The sequence below is a fragment of the Mesitornis unicolor genome, unplaced genomic scaffold (assembly GCF_000695765.1).
Source record: "Mesitornis unicolor isolate BGI_N332 unplaced genomic scaffold, ASM69576v1 scaffold31183, whole genome shotgun sequence".
Taxonomy (NCBI): domain Eukaryota; kingdom Metazoa; phylum Chordata; class Aves; order Mesitornithiformes; family Mesitornithidae; genus Mesitornis; species Mesitornis unicolor.
In genome coordinates this window covers 43,947-59,637 of record NW_010175847.1, presented here as the reverse complement: position 1 = coordinate 59,637, position 15,691 = coordinate 43,947, and the positions used below count along the sequence as shown (strand labels likewise).

At 39.0% G+C, this 15,691-nt stretch overlaps 1 protein-coding gene across 1 annotated transcript in view; it reads left to right on the top strand.

The window, feature by feature from the left end:
- Positions 1-15,691, top strand: part of HEATR1 (HEAT repeat containing 1) — a 33,551-nt gene that overhangs the window by 16,627 nt on the left and 1,233 nt on the right. The window contains 22 exon segments of the mRNA XM_010181556.1: positions 282-524; positions 1,295-1,426; positions 1,935-2,041; positions 2,454-2,597; positions 3,368-3,486; positions 3,741-3,862; positions 5,178-5,306; positions 6,350-6,580; positions 7,245-7,371; positions 7,889-8,055; positions 8,699-8,745; positions 9,587-9,710; positions 10,564-10,704; positions 10,903-11,192; positions 11,952-12,102; positions 12,616-12,774; positions 13,524-13,658; positions 13,919-14,023; positions 14,110-14,278; positions 15,024-15,178; positions 15,568-15,689; position 15,691. The exon segment at position 15,691 is cut by the window's right edge and continues 33 nt beyond it. Coding sequence (XP_010179858.1) covers positions 282-524; positions 1,295-1,426; positions 1,935-2,041; positions 2,454-2,597; positions 3,368-3,486; positions 3,741-3,862; positions 5,178-5,306; positions 6,350-6,580; positions 7,245-7,371; positions 7,889-8,055; positions 8,699-8,745; positions 9,587-9,710; positions 10,564-10,704; positions 10,903-11,192; positions 11,952-12,102; positions 12,616-12,774; positions 13,524-13,658; positions 13,919-14,023; positions 14,110-14,278; positions 15,024-15,178; positions 15,568-15,689; position 15,691 — 3,120 coding nt within the window.

Genomic DNA, 15,691 nt, shown 5'->3' with positions numbered 1-15,691 from the left:
AGTGAATAAAGAGTCTTTTGTACAGTACTGTAATGTGTTAGGCAGTACTATCAATTTTATTTGTATGTATTAACCTCCTCTTATTAAGTATATTAGAATTCTTTAAGTGCCAGTATTTTTTAGGTCTTTTATTTTTCCTGTTGAATAGCTGTTGCATAAAATACTGTATGCGGTGTGTTATCAGAGAGGAGATGTTGCAGTAAAATGAATCTGTTCTATTGGAATTTTGTTAAAAATGAGAATGGATAGAAACTTCCCTTCTGAATTTTCTCTGTTTGCAGATGATTCTTTCTCACCTCTTGCCTGCACTAGACCAGTTGCTAGAGAAGCTCTTTAAGAAACCTGAGGCAATGTTGAAAGATGAAGCTGTTCTCCTACATCTCATCCTTCAAAAGTTTAATGAATATTCAGCAACTCTCTTATGTAAGAATCAACAGAGTCTGGATTTATTTATCAAGAGTCTGCATGCTGCCAAGAAAATCTATGAAGAAATTCCACCTTTTCAGATCACAGCACTTGGGCAGGTATGGCTTTCTGGAAGATCTTTGATTTATTTTTATGCTTAAAGCAAACAGCAGTGTTTTGGGCTGGATTTAGAGAGACTTTTTCTCTGTTAAGGAGTCCACAGCTTTTGACCTGTCTTTCTTTTAGTACTAGTTCTCAAGCTCTTCACAGTGACTTTTGAAACATCTAAACAGGCTGCAAAACTTTCTCTCTTAAACTTACCAGAAGGACAAATTGCTGCTTGCTTTATTTTTGCATTTTGACAAATATAGAATAGCAATATTGTTGTATTTTGCATGCAGGTCAATACCTGTATCATTGCCTGCTGATACTATTGTTCCACTGTGCTTAGTTTTTATCAGTCAAACAGGAGCTTTACTTCATGTTTTTCATCTGAGGAAAAATTGTCAAGAAAATACAGTAGGTGAGAAGTAGTTTCATTTGAAGGAGGGTACAAATTCAGACCTTCTATTAGCCAGAAACTAATGTATATTTGCCAAAGGCTGGCAACTGCAAGTTTGTTCCCCCTACTAGGCAAGGCATGTGAAAAACTTCAGGAACCAGTGTGTCTGATGGATATTTCAGAAGTACGTGCTTTGTACCTGAGGATTCCTGAATGTGTACAGATACATAGTTAATATGCAAATTTTTATGATATATGTTCATACAAACATGCTTGTGTGATTGAGTGTGTCATACATAATCTGACATAGCAGAGTTCCAGAGCTTGTAATTTTTGTTCCCCTTTTACAGTAAATTTCTCTGCATCCTTTCTTTTTCTGTTCTGTAGATTACTAAACTGTTCTTTGCAGCTGTGTCCGATGGGATGGTGCAACAGAAGCTGTTAAAAGTCCTGTTTGACTTGCTGTTAAACTGTAAGAACCCACTTTGTGCCCAGACTGTCAGCAGCGTGTTTAAAGGGGTAAGTGCCAAACTCTAGAACACCGAAATACATTGAAACTTGTTGCAGGGGTTTTGTGTTGCTACGTTAAGTAACACCAGAACCAGAAACTATTTGGCACATAATACAATTGTATTAATGGCATGAAAAGTTAGTCAAATGACTGCTTCTAAAAGGTACTTATTTAAAAGCTATGCATTGTTCATTTTCTATACTACATGAATGAATTCAGCAGAAGTCACTTCTTTCTCCAGCACTGATTTTTGGTTTTCTAGGTAAAAACTGCTTTTTTACTGTTGCTGGGAGACTTCTCCCAATATATGTTCTTTGTAGCTTTCATATAGGAATTTATTATATTACTTAAATTTGAAATGACTTCATTTTATTTGTTATAAGAGTTACTACTAGGTAGCGTGGGCATTGAGAAACATTGGTGATATGACTGGTGGATTATATACAGTTTTGTGCATGAAAGGGACGCCTTTAAAAAAAAAGAAAAGGAAGGGGTTGTTATTGGTTTTTGTTTCAGATTTCAGTGTGTGCTGAGCAGATTGTCAGAGAACTGGAGCCTCCTGAGAAAACCAAAAGTCTGGCCACTGTTCAGCAAACTAGAAGGCAGAAAATGCAGCAACAGAGGTAAAATAACTAGAAACCTAAAAATATTACCTGTACAGTTTGAAAATGCCACTTGTTTTACTGCATTTCATAGTTTGTATTGAAAGCATAAGCATCCTTTCCCCTGCACAGTAAAGTAACTCTGAGCTACTTTTGGCAGAAGAAAACCAACCCATTTTGCTGTTTGAGAACCAATGGAGCTATCGTCATAATTTAAAAAAAAAAAAAAAAAAAATCTGGATTTTCTGCTGATTAAAATGTGTTGCTGTTTCAATTGAAAGCCCACACATTGCCACCTCTCCATGAGAAGCAGTAAAGGATATCACTATGTGAAAGAAAGTTTATCATTTCTACTCTTGTGTGTTTGTTCCCTGAAACAATGTACTCTCTTTGCAGATGGATATTCTGATCGTTTGTCTTTTTTTTTCTTTAGAAAGCCTCAAGATGCAGAGTTGGCACCAGAAACAAGCAACTTCAGCTGGCAGAGGGTTATGCTTATTCTGGAACTCCTGCAGCATAAAAAGAAGCTTAGACGTCCGCAGGCATTGGTACCTACGCTGTTTAACCTGCTGAGCCGGTAATCGTGCCTCCGTAACATGGGTCCTTGAGCTTTCTGTTCTGCCACAGACACTGTAAAACATTAAAATAGAGGCTACTTTATCTCTGCTTTGTTGCCATGTTTTGTAGCTATGCTTGCCTTTTTTACTTTACTTCTTCTGCGTAAATCAAATTAGGGGAATGGGAAATTGTTATGACTTTTTTCCTTTTAAACAATGTGATAGGCTTCTTAAGATTTTTACCTGATGCACAGCTTCTTATGGGAAGACTGTTTCTCACATAGAGGGCTTGGGATTGCTAAGACGGTTGACATCTGTGCTAAAATTGGCACAGTTGATAGGACTTGTGTCTTCTGCAGAGCTATTACAATTACACTTAAGCTTTAAAATTCCTCACAAAATGTTGTGGAACAGCCTTCATCCAGTGCAAGCTAAGAAAATTGTTGCTTTTCCTGCCAGCCCTATGTCCAAGCCCTTAGGAAAGTTTACATATAGACTGAGTATGTATCTTTTTTCCTTATGACTTACCTTTACATTGACTGACAGTCATATTTCAGGTACTCACCTTACACTCTTGACCGTGCTTTGATAAAAGTATTTCATTAGACCAGTTTATGTATTTGAAAACAAAAAAGAAGAGCTGCTTCTTGGCAGATGCTTTTTAGAAGCCTCAGTTTAGAACTTCTGTAGAATGAAGATTGCAGTTTCTTATTTGTATCTTAATATACAGTTTGGTCACTTATTTTTCTGTCTCCTTTTTAAATTTCTGTATTTTTTCCTGAATGTGTAGTTGTCTGGAACCTATGGCATCAGAAGAAGAAAACATGGAATATACAAAGCAACTAATCCTCAGCTGCCTGCTAAACATCTGTCAGAAATTGTCTTCAGATGCTAGCAAGATCCTAGCAGGTAAAAACTGCCAGACTCATTTCTTGGTACTTCTTTCACCAGTACAGCATTAAAACAACGACCTCTAACTTTTTTCTTCTCTCAGTCTATGCTGTATTGTTGAGGAGAGATAAGGTATACAAATTACCTTCTTAATAACTTTTTGTAGATCCCTTAGGTATGGTTTGCAAGTTGAAACCAGTGCTTGAGTATACTGTTTATTCCTACGTGGTGGACCATTGAAGTGTTAATCGGTGAATGTGTTTTACTTGCAGATATCCTTGATAAAGAAAAATTCAATGTGGAAGTCATAGTTCAGTGCATCAGGATTTCTAAAATGCCCCAGACGCACCACCATGCTCTGCTTCTCCTTGGTGCTGTTGCTGGCATGTTTCCTGTAAGTAGTACCTGAAATTTATGTCTGCTGTTCAAGTTTCAAATACTGGGAAGAATGAAGAACGTGTAAAGCTGTTCTGTGGGGAGAAACTTTCTGAAGGGAGCAAGAGGCAAAAACTACACGTTCCCTGGTCTGTTGGGGCTTTCTGTTCCATTTTACGTGAAAACAAACCTCTGTTGTGATGCTTCAGTCAGTAGTCATTTGTGACTTGCAATGAGGCACATTAGTAGATGTAGTTGATGATAAAACCAGGTTGGTGTGATTTTAATCGACCAAGAAACAGGCCTTTTTTTCTATGAGTTGAAATTTTACTATACACTCACTCTTCTAAGTAAGATTTTTTTGTTTCTTTTTGCTTTGAAACCATAAAAACGGGAAAATATATCCAGATGTATCCAACTCGGTTTACGTCTTTATCTTTCCCTGAGTACTTTCTCCACACATTTGGAAAGATAGCACATTTCCCAAAAAGCAAAACCGGAATGTTTTTGACAAACTTGTGGAGGGTTTGGGTTTGGGTCTTTTATTGTTGGGCTTTTTTTGCTTGTTGCCAACTTACTGCTGTCACCTGCTCTAGAATCAGGCTTTTGTTCTACATCAGTATTGGCTCTTATAAGATTTTCAAGATCAGAATACAAGGAAATATTTTATATGAGCCTAATCTCTTTTTAAATCTAAAACACTCCTTCAGTTCACTAAAACTGAATGAAAAATATGCACATAACTTCTTGCTCTAAGTTCTGGCAAAATCTAGGAAACCAGCTCTTGAGCTGGGTTACATCTCTAATCCAGCCCTCTTAAAATTAGTTATTGTGATTACAGTCTAGTCTCCAAAAAAGCCAAAAATTAAAATGAGCATAGTTGGTTTCCATTGTATGATTATAGATATTGGAAGATGCTTTACACATATAAAAAGGTATGAAAGTCACTGGAATCTGTGCTACACTCCCATTTGTGCTTCTGCACATCTTCCCAAGGCTGATTTTGTTTGTTATGCTACCATGTCACTGAGGTGAAGAATCCAAGGTGTTTCATCAGACTAAGTTCTCAATTTCCACGCTCTGATTACTTGCTTGGAAGTGTATCTTGGTTTCTAAATAATATTTAGAACTCTAACATTTACACTATAAGTAGCTTTAAGGGACACTATAGATTTAAAATTAGTTTAGTGGAGATTTCGGAAGATTCTAACCATTCTCATGTTCTTTTACAGGAATCTAGTGGCATTTGTGGGAAGGAGAAAGCCCTTAAGGTTTAATAGGCAGAGCACCACAGTTCAAAAGAATAAACTAATCTCATCTGTCTTCTTTTCCAGGATAAAGTTCTCCATAACATTATGCCCATTTTTACATTCATGGGAGCAAATGTCTTGCGTCTGGATGATACGTACACATTCCAAGTAATTAATAAGACAGTGCAGATGGTTATTCCTGCTCTCATACAGGTAAATTTGTCTAATTATTGCAAAGGTGTAGAAAAAAAGTGAACAATAAGATTAGTGAGTAAATGGTTTAGATTATCAGTGGTAGAATAAGTTGTAGTCTGTCCTAGGATTCTTTTTAGATATTAAATTATGTAGTAATCATGTTAACAGACTACTTCTCATCTGACCAACTCTGAATTCATCAGGCTATTACTTCTTTTAAATACTTTGAACTCCTGCACTTAAAACATGGTTTAGCCAAAACAGCATCACAGCTGTACCTAAAGAGGACCTGAAACGTGCTTTAAGTTCAAGCTTTTCATCATAAAAACAGGAGGCAAGTTCAGTAGAGGAGCCATTGGGAATGAGAAGAAGGTTATTAGTCCTACAATAATGTCATGGTCATATCAGTATAACATGCTCCGAAGGAAGTGGAAAGATAAAATATTTGACAAGTGCTTTTTTTCTTCCATCTGGTGTTTGCATGGGTTTTCTTGTTTTTGTCTGGACATCTAAGATAAATGGTTACAAACCATTTTTTATTTATTATTTTATTTAAAACCTTTCATAGCAGCCATCACAAGTTTCTGTGACAAATTATTTATGGCACACAGCATTATTACATGTGGGGAGGGCATAATGTTACCTACCTGAGATCATGGAGCCTCCTTGCATTATTTTTACTAGGCTTTTGAATTCCAGACCCCAACTATCAGGCTCACAGGCAAAGCTTTTGGAAGGGTGCAGTATTGGTTTCCTTTGAAAACCCCCTTGTTTCAGCTAGTGCCAAGTAACTGGTTTTTTTGGTTTGGTTTTGTTTTTTTTTTTAATTTTATTTGAAGCATCTTCCTTAAACACTGAAAAAGAACTATGTGATTGAAAACTCTTTATTTTGGAGCGCTTATATTGTCCTTGAGATTATACTTTGGCAATGCTTTTACCAGGCATGTAGTGCTTTCTCTCACTTTACAAGAGAGTTTACAAGAACTTCTCTCAGTTTACAAGAACGAACTTGTAGTGGACTGCGATAACCTGTGTGAACTGTTGGACCCGTCTGTACGCAGGCTAAGGACAGCGATTTGTCAGAGTCCTCAGGAAGAGTGGAAGAAGTGGTGATAAAAATCATCCGTGTGTTTGTGGACGCCTTGCCCCATGTGCCGGAGCACCGGCGCCTGCCCATCCTGGCCCAGCTGATCTCCACGGTGGGAGGAGAGAAGTTCCTCTGGGTCCTGCTGGTGCTGCTGTTTGAGCAGTATGTGACCAAAACTGTGACCACGACACCAAGCACAGAAAAGGTCAGCAGATTTGAAGGGTCAACTTTGTCCTCAAGAGACCCATCTACTCCTCTCTGGTCGTGGTCTTGCCTTTAAGAAGGTGCAAGCCGAGCCCCTGGGTTATGCTAAAATAAGTAGTGAGCTTTGAGTTTGTGCCATAGCAGAACCCGATGGTGATGTTGACTACAGTTTGTATTGCAGACACAATACTGATTTGCTCTGCATCTTGAATGATGAATCCGATGGTATTGTACAGCAATCCATGACCTGAAGAGCTGATCATGTAATTATGAAGTGCTTCAATATTTTTAAAGTTGTTTTTCTTATTTGACTGTGTTCATGAAACGTCGTACTGGCTTTCCTGTACAGACCAAGATAAACCCTATTATGTCTGCATAGGCAGGCCCTCAGATTAGATGAAAGCACAGTTTATGGGGAAAGCAAAAAGAATTATTAAAGGAATGTTGGTGAGCAGATACAATCTTTGCTGTAGGCATTTAATCTCTTTCTACGCCCTCGGGAATTATGTTCTCTCCAAGAACTTGCTACTGTTACCCTTGGTGTTCAAGCAGCTCACCATGGCTTTTTCAGAAACTGAGGAGCTTTTGAGTCTTTTTATGATTATAGGTTGTTGTTTTTTAATTCTTGAAATACTTTTTTTTTCCCTCTTTCTAAACCATAACAGGATGCTGTTCTGGAAGCAGACACTGAATTTTGGATTTCCATCTGTTGTGAATTTGATGTACAGTCTCAGTTCCAGAGCATGATGAAAATAATCCAGTACTTGACAGAGCTGCCAGAGAACAAAGAAGGTAACCATGAACCAGAGCCAGCAAATGCATGCAAACCTTCCTAGTACTGCTCTAGACAGAAGACTAAGGGATACAGAATTACTCTGACTTTTTAAAAAATATTTTTCTTAATAAAATTGCTAAGATATGTGTTTACTTTTTTCCCCACACTTTTAATTATAAATCAAACAGTAGTCCTCATGCAGAAGGAACAGTAAATAATTTAGTTAAAATAAGAAGCTATTATTCATAGCAGACAAGATTGCAGGGACTACCAGTAATTTCTGTTTTTTTTTAAGGTTTCATTTCTTTCTACTACAATATAGTGGAGCAAAAAATAAGCAATATGTTTTAATATTTAATTTATCTCCTGTGAAATTTCAGAGCTTTTTTTTTTTGAGCGTTAATGTGATTTTGGAATTACTATCTTTGATAGGCATCTGACTGCAATTTTACTTTGTTTCTGCAATCAGAAATCAAATCAGAAATTAGTCTCTTTTTCTTGGCTGCAAATTTGTTTTGTGAATGTTTTCAACAGATGATCCTGAGCCAAAAAAGTCAAAAACATGCAAGACGCAGCTAAAAAATCAGGATGGGCAGCTCTTTAACGTGGAGTCTCACTCAGACAAACAACTCCGGCATTTCAAATTCTTGTCAGTCTCCTTCATGTCACAACTTCTGTCCTCTCAGAGTTTTGTGAAAAAGGTAATAATGGCAGACTGCTTTTAAACTGCTCACATTAAGTAATCGTTCTGTACTGTAACAGATGAGGTTTAATTTGCTTTTCAGTATGGCTTTACACTTAAGGTGGATGAAAGAATACATTATCATGTGTATCTTGTTGACACCTTTGTTACAACAGTTTTGGAACCTCTCAGGAATGCTAATTAGTTTTTAGTAAGGCTTTTCCACACACTCAGTTTGTGTGGCTGGTGTGACTAGGTAAAGAGTTCATAGAGTGAAATTCTAGTCCCAGTGGCTTTATGAGGTGTGGGATTTCACTCACAGTTGGTATTACTCCAAGTTTGGTGTGGAATTCATACTATTAACACTGAAAAGACAAAATGTTAGAAATCTTAGGCTGTGGCTGTAGCTGGAAGTAGTTCCCAGTGTTTCAGCTGAATGTTATTCACCAGAATGAAATTTATTTGCTACTGTAACTATATTGCCTAAGATTCTCGTATTTTCTTCTAGAATGATGGCTTAAGTGCAGATGTGGGGAACTTGTAATTACCACATTAGTGGCCATTTCATTCCAAACAAACAAATTTGCATCCACTGGGATATTAACTTCCTGAGGGGATGCAAGTTTCGTGCTTAGCTTTTTCATTCTTTCTTTTTAAACCAGATAGTAGAATGTGAAGAAACAGAAGAGCTGCAGAAGTTGGAACAGAGGTATGCTTTACATCTGCTCCTCTCCTATTTTTGGCTTTTAATGCAATCTGGGAATATTTTTTTAAGTGCAGTCCCATTGGAACATATTTTTCCCCCAGGATACTTTTAATGTTGTCCTTGCAACGAGCAAGGCAACAAACTATATTTATTATATGCAGGTTATTTGGGTTTTGTGGTTTTGTTTTGCTTTTTAATATGATGTGGAATTTGTTTCCTAAAGACTGCTCTATACAATATCCACTCTTTCTGTATTTCTGATAGTTCTTATTTACATACTTGGCCATAACTGTTACGCTATTGATGATGGAGTTTCTAAAAGAATTCCAGATTTTTAGCAAAACATATCGCTTAATTTGTAGGGGAAAAAAATGTTGTTCATGGGTGCCCCTCTACAGGTGTAAGGAAATCAACAGTAATTACAGATCACAGTTGTAGTCATTGGGCAATAACAGCCAATGATACAAAACTGAGGGTTTCTTTTGTGGAGGCTTAACTGTTTTGTTTGTTTTAAGTGAATAAAGGTGTCAAATTTATTTTAACTGCTGTATTCCTTAAATGCCCATTTTTAAACATCTGCATCTTCTCAGATTGTTTTAAAGTAGAGTTCTTAGGTAGAACTACTGTTCTATGTAGACACTAATTTGGGGGTACCGAATGGACTTCTTTAGTGTGCCCATGATTTTCCTGCTTACCATAGCTTTTTGTTAGTATGTAGGTGTGATCTGCTGGTCTCTCCATTAGGTGTTTCATTTTCCTTTATTATTGCTGTTTCATTGAATTTTATACTTTCCACTAATAAAGTCAACTTCTTTAGAATCGTTGGTGCTTCCTTTCCATCTAGGCTGTTAGAGGAAGTTCTGCACTACATAAACACCGTGGCGTCTTCAGTGGAAGGAAACGTGGACAAGCCAACAGCCAAATTTTGGAGGGTTCTGCTTAGCAAGTCCTACGATACGCTGGATAAAGTAGGTCTCATTAGCACCATGTTAGCAGTGGGACATTTCTGCTGTTGTTTATTAATATGATTGAAACCTTTATAGGATTTCTTGTTGGATTAGTACTAATCTTTATTGGATGGTCTGTAACTTGGTGCTTTGTTATTTAAGTTTGTCTAACAACTTTAGCTACAGCTAACAGCTTACACAGAACAACCAGGAAAAATAATTAGGAAAGCTTATTTCCTCTGGTTAGTGTTCTGCTGCCTGGAAGCAGTTGTTTTGCTGTCTGGTGGGGAAGAATGGCTTTTGGCAGCATTTCTCACTGTTAACTCTTATATAAAATGATTTAACTAATGCTAATGGAACTGCTCTATATTTCTACATGGAATTTAAAAGGAGAAAAACAAATCCTTATGCTTTTCTTTCTGACTTTTTTCTGATCAGAAGTATATTTGTGGAACTGGAGTACCTGCTTTGTTGCATGCTGTGGAGCACACACCTTTTCACAGCTTGGATTTTTTTTTTTCTGTGAAGCATACTCCAGTTTTCATGATATACACATGCACAGGGCACTACCAGAAGTATTTCAGGATAAGGAGGGATAGCTCACTAGTGCAGACAAAAGGAATTGCTGAGAAAACCTTGAAGCAAGTGGATATTGGCTGGTTAGCAGCCGGTGAACATACATTAAGTACTGTAACTGGAACCTGCTTTGTTCCTTTGCTTGCCTCAGGTATAGCACTGCTGGCCTGTCCTCTCTTCTTGGTTTCTGAAACCCATGTGGGAAGTTGAAGAGAGTTTTTGTCTTTTTTTGGAGGCTACTTTGTCACAGTGCGTGGAAGAGTGTTCATGGTGTTGTTTTGTTTGTGTATTCTTGTAGGTCAATGCCTTACTGCCAACAGAAACCTTCATCCCTGTAATTAGGGGACTAATGACGAATCAGCTCCCATCTGTCAGACGTAAGGCAATGGACCTCTTGAACAATAAGGTGCAGCAGCGCACAAGGTGGCAGAAGAGCCAGGTGAGGTGATGCAGTTAAACTGTTCCTTTAGCAGAAGTACCCAGAGGGAAAGCGATGTAGAAGTGGTTTGCTTGATGTGAAGATATTGAGCACTGGTGCCAAATCTGGCAGGCAGTGCGGGGGTAGTGAGCCCATAGCTACCTTGTGGGTTCTGAGTTTCTAATTGTGTCTCTTGGGTGTGTGCTCTTGTCTTCCTAGATCCTGCAGCTCTTGGAGCTGGTTCCTGAGCTCATTGCTATTGTGCAGTGTAAAAGGAAGGAGGAAGAAGAGGAGCAAGCCATCAACAGGCAGACTGCTTTGTTCAGCCTCAAGCTGCTCTGCAAAGGTTTTGGCACAGAAAATCCAGTGCCGTTTGTGCCTGTTCTGAAAACTGCCGTTGATCTAATTTCTTCAGAGAAGGAGGAGAAGAACGTGATGGGAAGTGCCTTGCTCTGCATAGCTGAGGTCACCTGTACACTGAAAGCCCAGGCAATACCTCAGCTCCCAAGGTACGGCTGGGTCCTCTCTAACAGAGCCAGCTACAGCAGCATGAAGGAATGCTGGTGAAGACCAAGTGGCAGACTGCTCAGGCGTGTGTTTTGTGTAGATAAGAATAAAAATATTTGTAGTGCTTGAAGGTGCTTCCTGATCATTGAACAAAGAAGCCAGTGGGGAAACTGTAGAAGTTCTATAATCAGTGGAGTTCCTCATGGAGTCTGCTACTCTGAACAGAGAAGCAATCTTTTGTGGCTTTAGAAAAGTGAGACCATGTTTTGTATTTTTACTGCAGAACAGGTTGCATTTAAAAACAGGAGAACCAGTACAGTTGGAAACCCTGCATGTTCCATTATTTTATTCTCCCTGTTCAAGAAGAATTTAAGCATTTAACTTGTCACTTTTAAGACTGTTTTATCTCATTACAGATAGGAGTTTCTTATTGCCATTAAATCTTTAAAAGAAAGACAGGGTTATGAGCAGCCTGGTCTAATGAAAGATGTCCCTGCCCATGGCAGGATGGTTGGACTGGATGATCTTTAAAGATCCCTTCTGACCCAAACCATTCAATGATTCTGTGATTCTAAATATCCTTCATTAGCTTCAAAAAAATGAAATACAGCAGAAGAAGCCCAAATACTGAGTTTTCTCAAATACATATGTAAAAATATGCATGAAAATCGTCCCTGCAGACTTAACAGCTGGATTTATGTGATTGGAAATGTGCCTCGAAATGGTTTCACCTCTCACTGTATATTCTTGCTTATTCACAGGCTGATGCCAGCACTGTTGAAGACTTTAAAAAATAAGAAGGAGCTGGTCTCCAACGAGATTTACTTGCTGAGTGCAGTCACTGCTCTGCTGAAGGTTGCAGAAACATTACCACACTTCCTTAGTCCTTACCTTTTGGATTGCTTGCTGCAGGTGAGCTATCTGACTCCTGTGGATACGTAAAGGGGGACAGGATCTGCCCGGTTCCTAGAAGCTGCAGAGAGAACTTTTTTGTGAAGTAGGAGTGCGTGCCAACTATGTGGAAGGTCATAACGTTTTACTCCTCTACTCACTTTCTGATGCAGATAACTAAGATAAAGACTATGAGAGCATCTCCAGCGTCTCTCTCTGATAGGTTGCAGTTTGCCTCTTTGAAAAGGGAGATGAATCCTGATAGATCATTCTGTAATATCTGTGATCTCATTAAATGTGTGCCTAGGAGCTGTAGTTGTGATTCTGACCCCCTGCTGCTGACATGCACATTTTTTCAGTGTTTGTTTTCTGAAGACAGTGAAGCTCCTTACACAGACATCTTAACGCAAGGTGCTCCAAGGAGTGCAGATGGCAAAATTCCCATCTGACAGTTGCCTTGCAGCAGGCAACTGCTGTGGAGTAAGTTCTTGCGTTGTTCTAAGCATGCCTGACTTTTGTTGGATTGCCTCTTAGGTTGTCCGCTTGGAAAAGATTATGGTCGAGTTTGGTCCTTCTTCCCAGATAAGCTTACGTGTAATGTCATTGAAAACAATCCTAGCTACAAGGCTTGCTCCCAGAATACTCTTGCCTGCAGTTACAAAGTGTTACAGTGAAGTGGCAGATACCCGGAAGGTAAGGAGTTTTTTCATTCTTTTGCATTGTGATTAAAAAGAAAGAAAGAAAAAAAAAGAGACGAGGAGTTCAAAATCTGGTTCAGCTGTTCCGGCTGTGTCCTTGTTCACCACCACCAGCCTACTCGCTGGTGCAGCAGAGCAGGAAACAAAGCAAGCCCCAGCAAAGCAAGCCCTAACACGTTGCAAGCACTGTTCAGCAACAGCTAAAACATGGTGCGTTATCAGCCTTGTTTTGGTCACAGATGTAAAACGCAGCACTGTATGAGCTGCTGTGAAGAAAATTGACTCCATGCCAGCCAAACCTAGCACAGTCTCTATATTATCTCTGTTTTCTTGTGTATTACAATGGTGATTCGGGAAAGTTAGGTCTGGGAGAAATGCACCAGTTTCATGTCCTTAGTGTTTTGGATGATGAATGCTTGAGAGACCATCCTATTCTTAAAGGCCTTGATTTATCTGCTGGGAACATGACTTAAGTCATAATTTTCATCTGCGCTTTGCTCCAGTCTCATAGCTGCAAACTTTTCAAACTTAACTGGTATCTCCAGTATGGAAGAGGGGAGACCAAACTCTTTTCAGGAATCCTACTAAATTAAGCCCCCAAAAAGTGCAGGGAAATGTTTATTTAATCAACAGTATTTTAATGAGTAAATGTGTGAAGTGCAAAAATGCAATTCCCTTGTTATGTGTCCCGGTTCCTGTCAGTATCACTGTTGCCCTTGCATTGCTTTGCTTTTCTTTTGGCAGAACTGCCTGGGTCCCCTTATGAACATTTTGAAGGAGCACATCATTGGTATGGAGAAGGAGCACCTGATCTCCCATCAGTCTGAGCTGACGGCGTTTTTCATGAAAGCCCTGGACTTCCGAACAGAGCATGCCCAGGTGGCTTCTTTAGGGGGGTGATCAGCAGCAGCTAAACCTCTACATGCTAATTCTATCAGTTGTTGTAAAAAACATTAGTAGTTTCCATTGCATATGTGCTCTGAAATTCTGGGTATCAGATACTCTGTTCTGGAATTGTTCTTGGGGTAGAAAACACTATGGTTAGGTATTTAGTCTGAGACAGACAAAATTAAAACGTGCTTTGAAAGGTCAAATTTTTAAATTTCAGACTTAAGAATTATGTTTTCTACTTTTTCTAGGATGATTTAGAGGGAGTTGGCAAGACAGAGGCTTACATTATTGATTGTCTAATAAGTATGGTTATGAAACTTTCTGAGGCTTCCTTCAGACCACTCTTCTTCAAGGTACAAAGTTTAAACATAATTCATCTGCATCAGCACATTTTCAGTGCATAGACACAGGAAAGAGCTAATCTGCCTTTCACTTTCAGCTCTTTGATTGGTCCAAAACGGAGTCTGCCCTAAAAGACAGACTACTGACGTTCTACCGAATAGCAGATTGCATCGCAGACAACCTCAAGGGTCTCTTCACCCTGTTTGCTGGTCATTTGGTGAAGCCGTTTGCCGAGACACTGAACCAGGTCAACATTTCTAAAACTGGTAAGTTCAGTTCCTATGTACAGAGAGGCATTAGCAGGCTCACTCTGATAGCTGAAAGAGGTTAGTTATAATTGCTGAAAGTTTAGTCGTACAGGATTTACTTCATGGCATATACCTCCCATTTCTCTTTCTCCTTTCTCTTATAACTAAGGTATCTTTCTTATTCTGATGGAACCAAAGGACATTTTTCATTCATGGGCTCTGGGCTGCCAGTACAAAGTTGAGACCACATGAAAGTTTTCAATGTCAGCCCCAGTGAGTTCCACGAGAGTGAAATGGTGTGGAAAGAGGGTGACTTGTTTGTTTGGGGGGTTTTCTCCTATTGTATTTCTCCATTCATTGACTTCTCTTATATGCTATCTGGTGTATTCAGACACCTCTGCTTTCTGGGCAAAAATAGGTATTACTTTTTTTTGTATGGCAAACTATTTGCCCATCCCATTTGTAGTAATGTGAAGAAATTCTTCATATCCACAGGTAGGGCCAAGCACTTTCCCTGTGCGCTGTGGCTATTCCCTGTTACCCCCAGCTGACTGTGAAGGGCAGTGGCAGACCTGCTAGGGCATCAGCTGAAATCCAGATACCAGATTGCATCCGCTTTACTGCTCTGAGCAATTAGTACCTCATTGCTGTGTAGTACATCCTTTAGCTATATTCACAAACTAACATGTTTCTGTCTTGTGAGGAAGTTTTGTCTTTTCCTTTTTTTGATGAATTTTTTTTCATCTTCTTGATTGTTATGTAGATGAAGCTTTCTTTGATTCTGAGAATAGCACAGAAAAAAGCTGCCTACTGCTGCAGTTCACCCTGGATTGTCTGCACAAGCTTTTCCTGTTTGACACCCAGAAGTTCCTGAGTAAGGAAAGAGCAGAAACCTTGATGATTCCTCTGGTCGATCAGGTACTGACAAATACACAAAAAAACCTCAATTCATAGCTGTTGGGTTTGGTGGGCCTTTTTAATCTGACAGACTTTTTTTTTTTTTAACTATCAGGCTTCAATCCTTTTTCTTAACAAAAAGGGAGGAATTAATTCATTTGTCTTTAGGCTTCAGACAGTATTAACTGCTTTGCCTAAGGCTCTGAATCACTGATTTTTTTTTTTTAATCCTCTTTCTAAACATCTTCATTCCATAAGGTTTCTGCCTATTGTTGAACTTTTGCAGACCAGTGCACTCCCACTAATGCTCCTTGACGTAACTCTTGAGTACCTGAAAACCAGAGCTAGAAGTACTTTTGGCTGGGTTTATCTGAGCCTGGATCTGTTTGACAAGCTTTTTATTTCCACAGCTAGAAAATATGCTTGGAGGAGATGAGAAGTTCCAGGACAGAGTGACAACACACCTAATACCCTGCATAGCTCAGTTTGCAGTGGCAATGGCAGATGACTCTCTTTGGAAACCCCTAAACTACC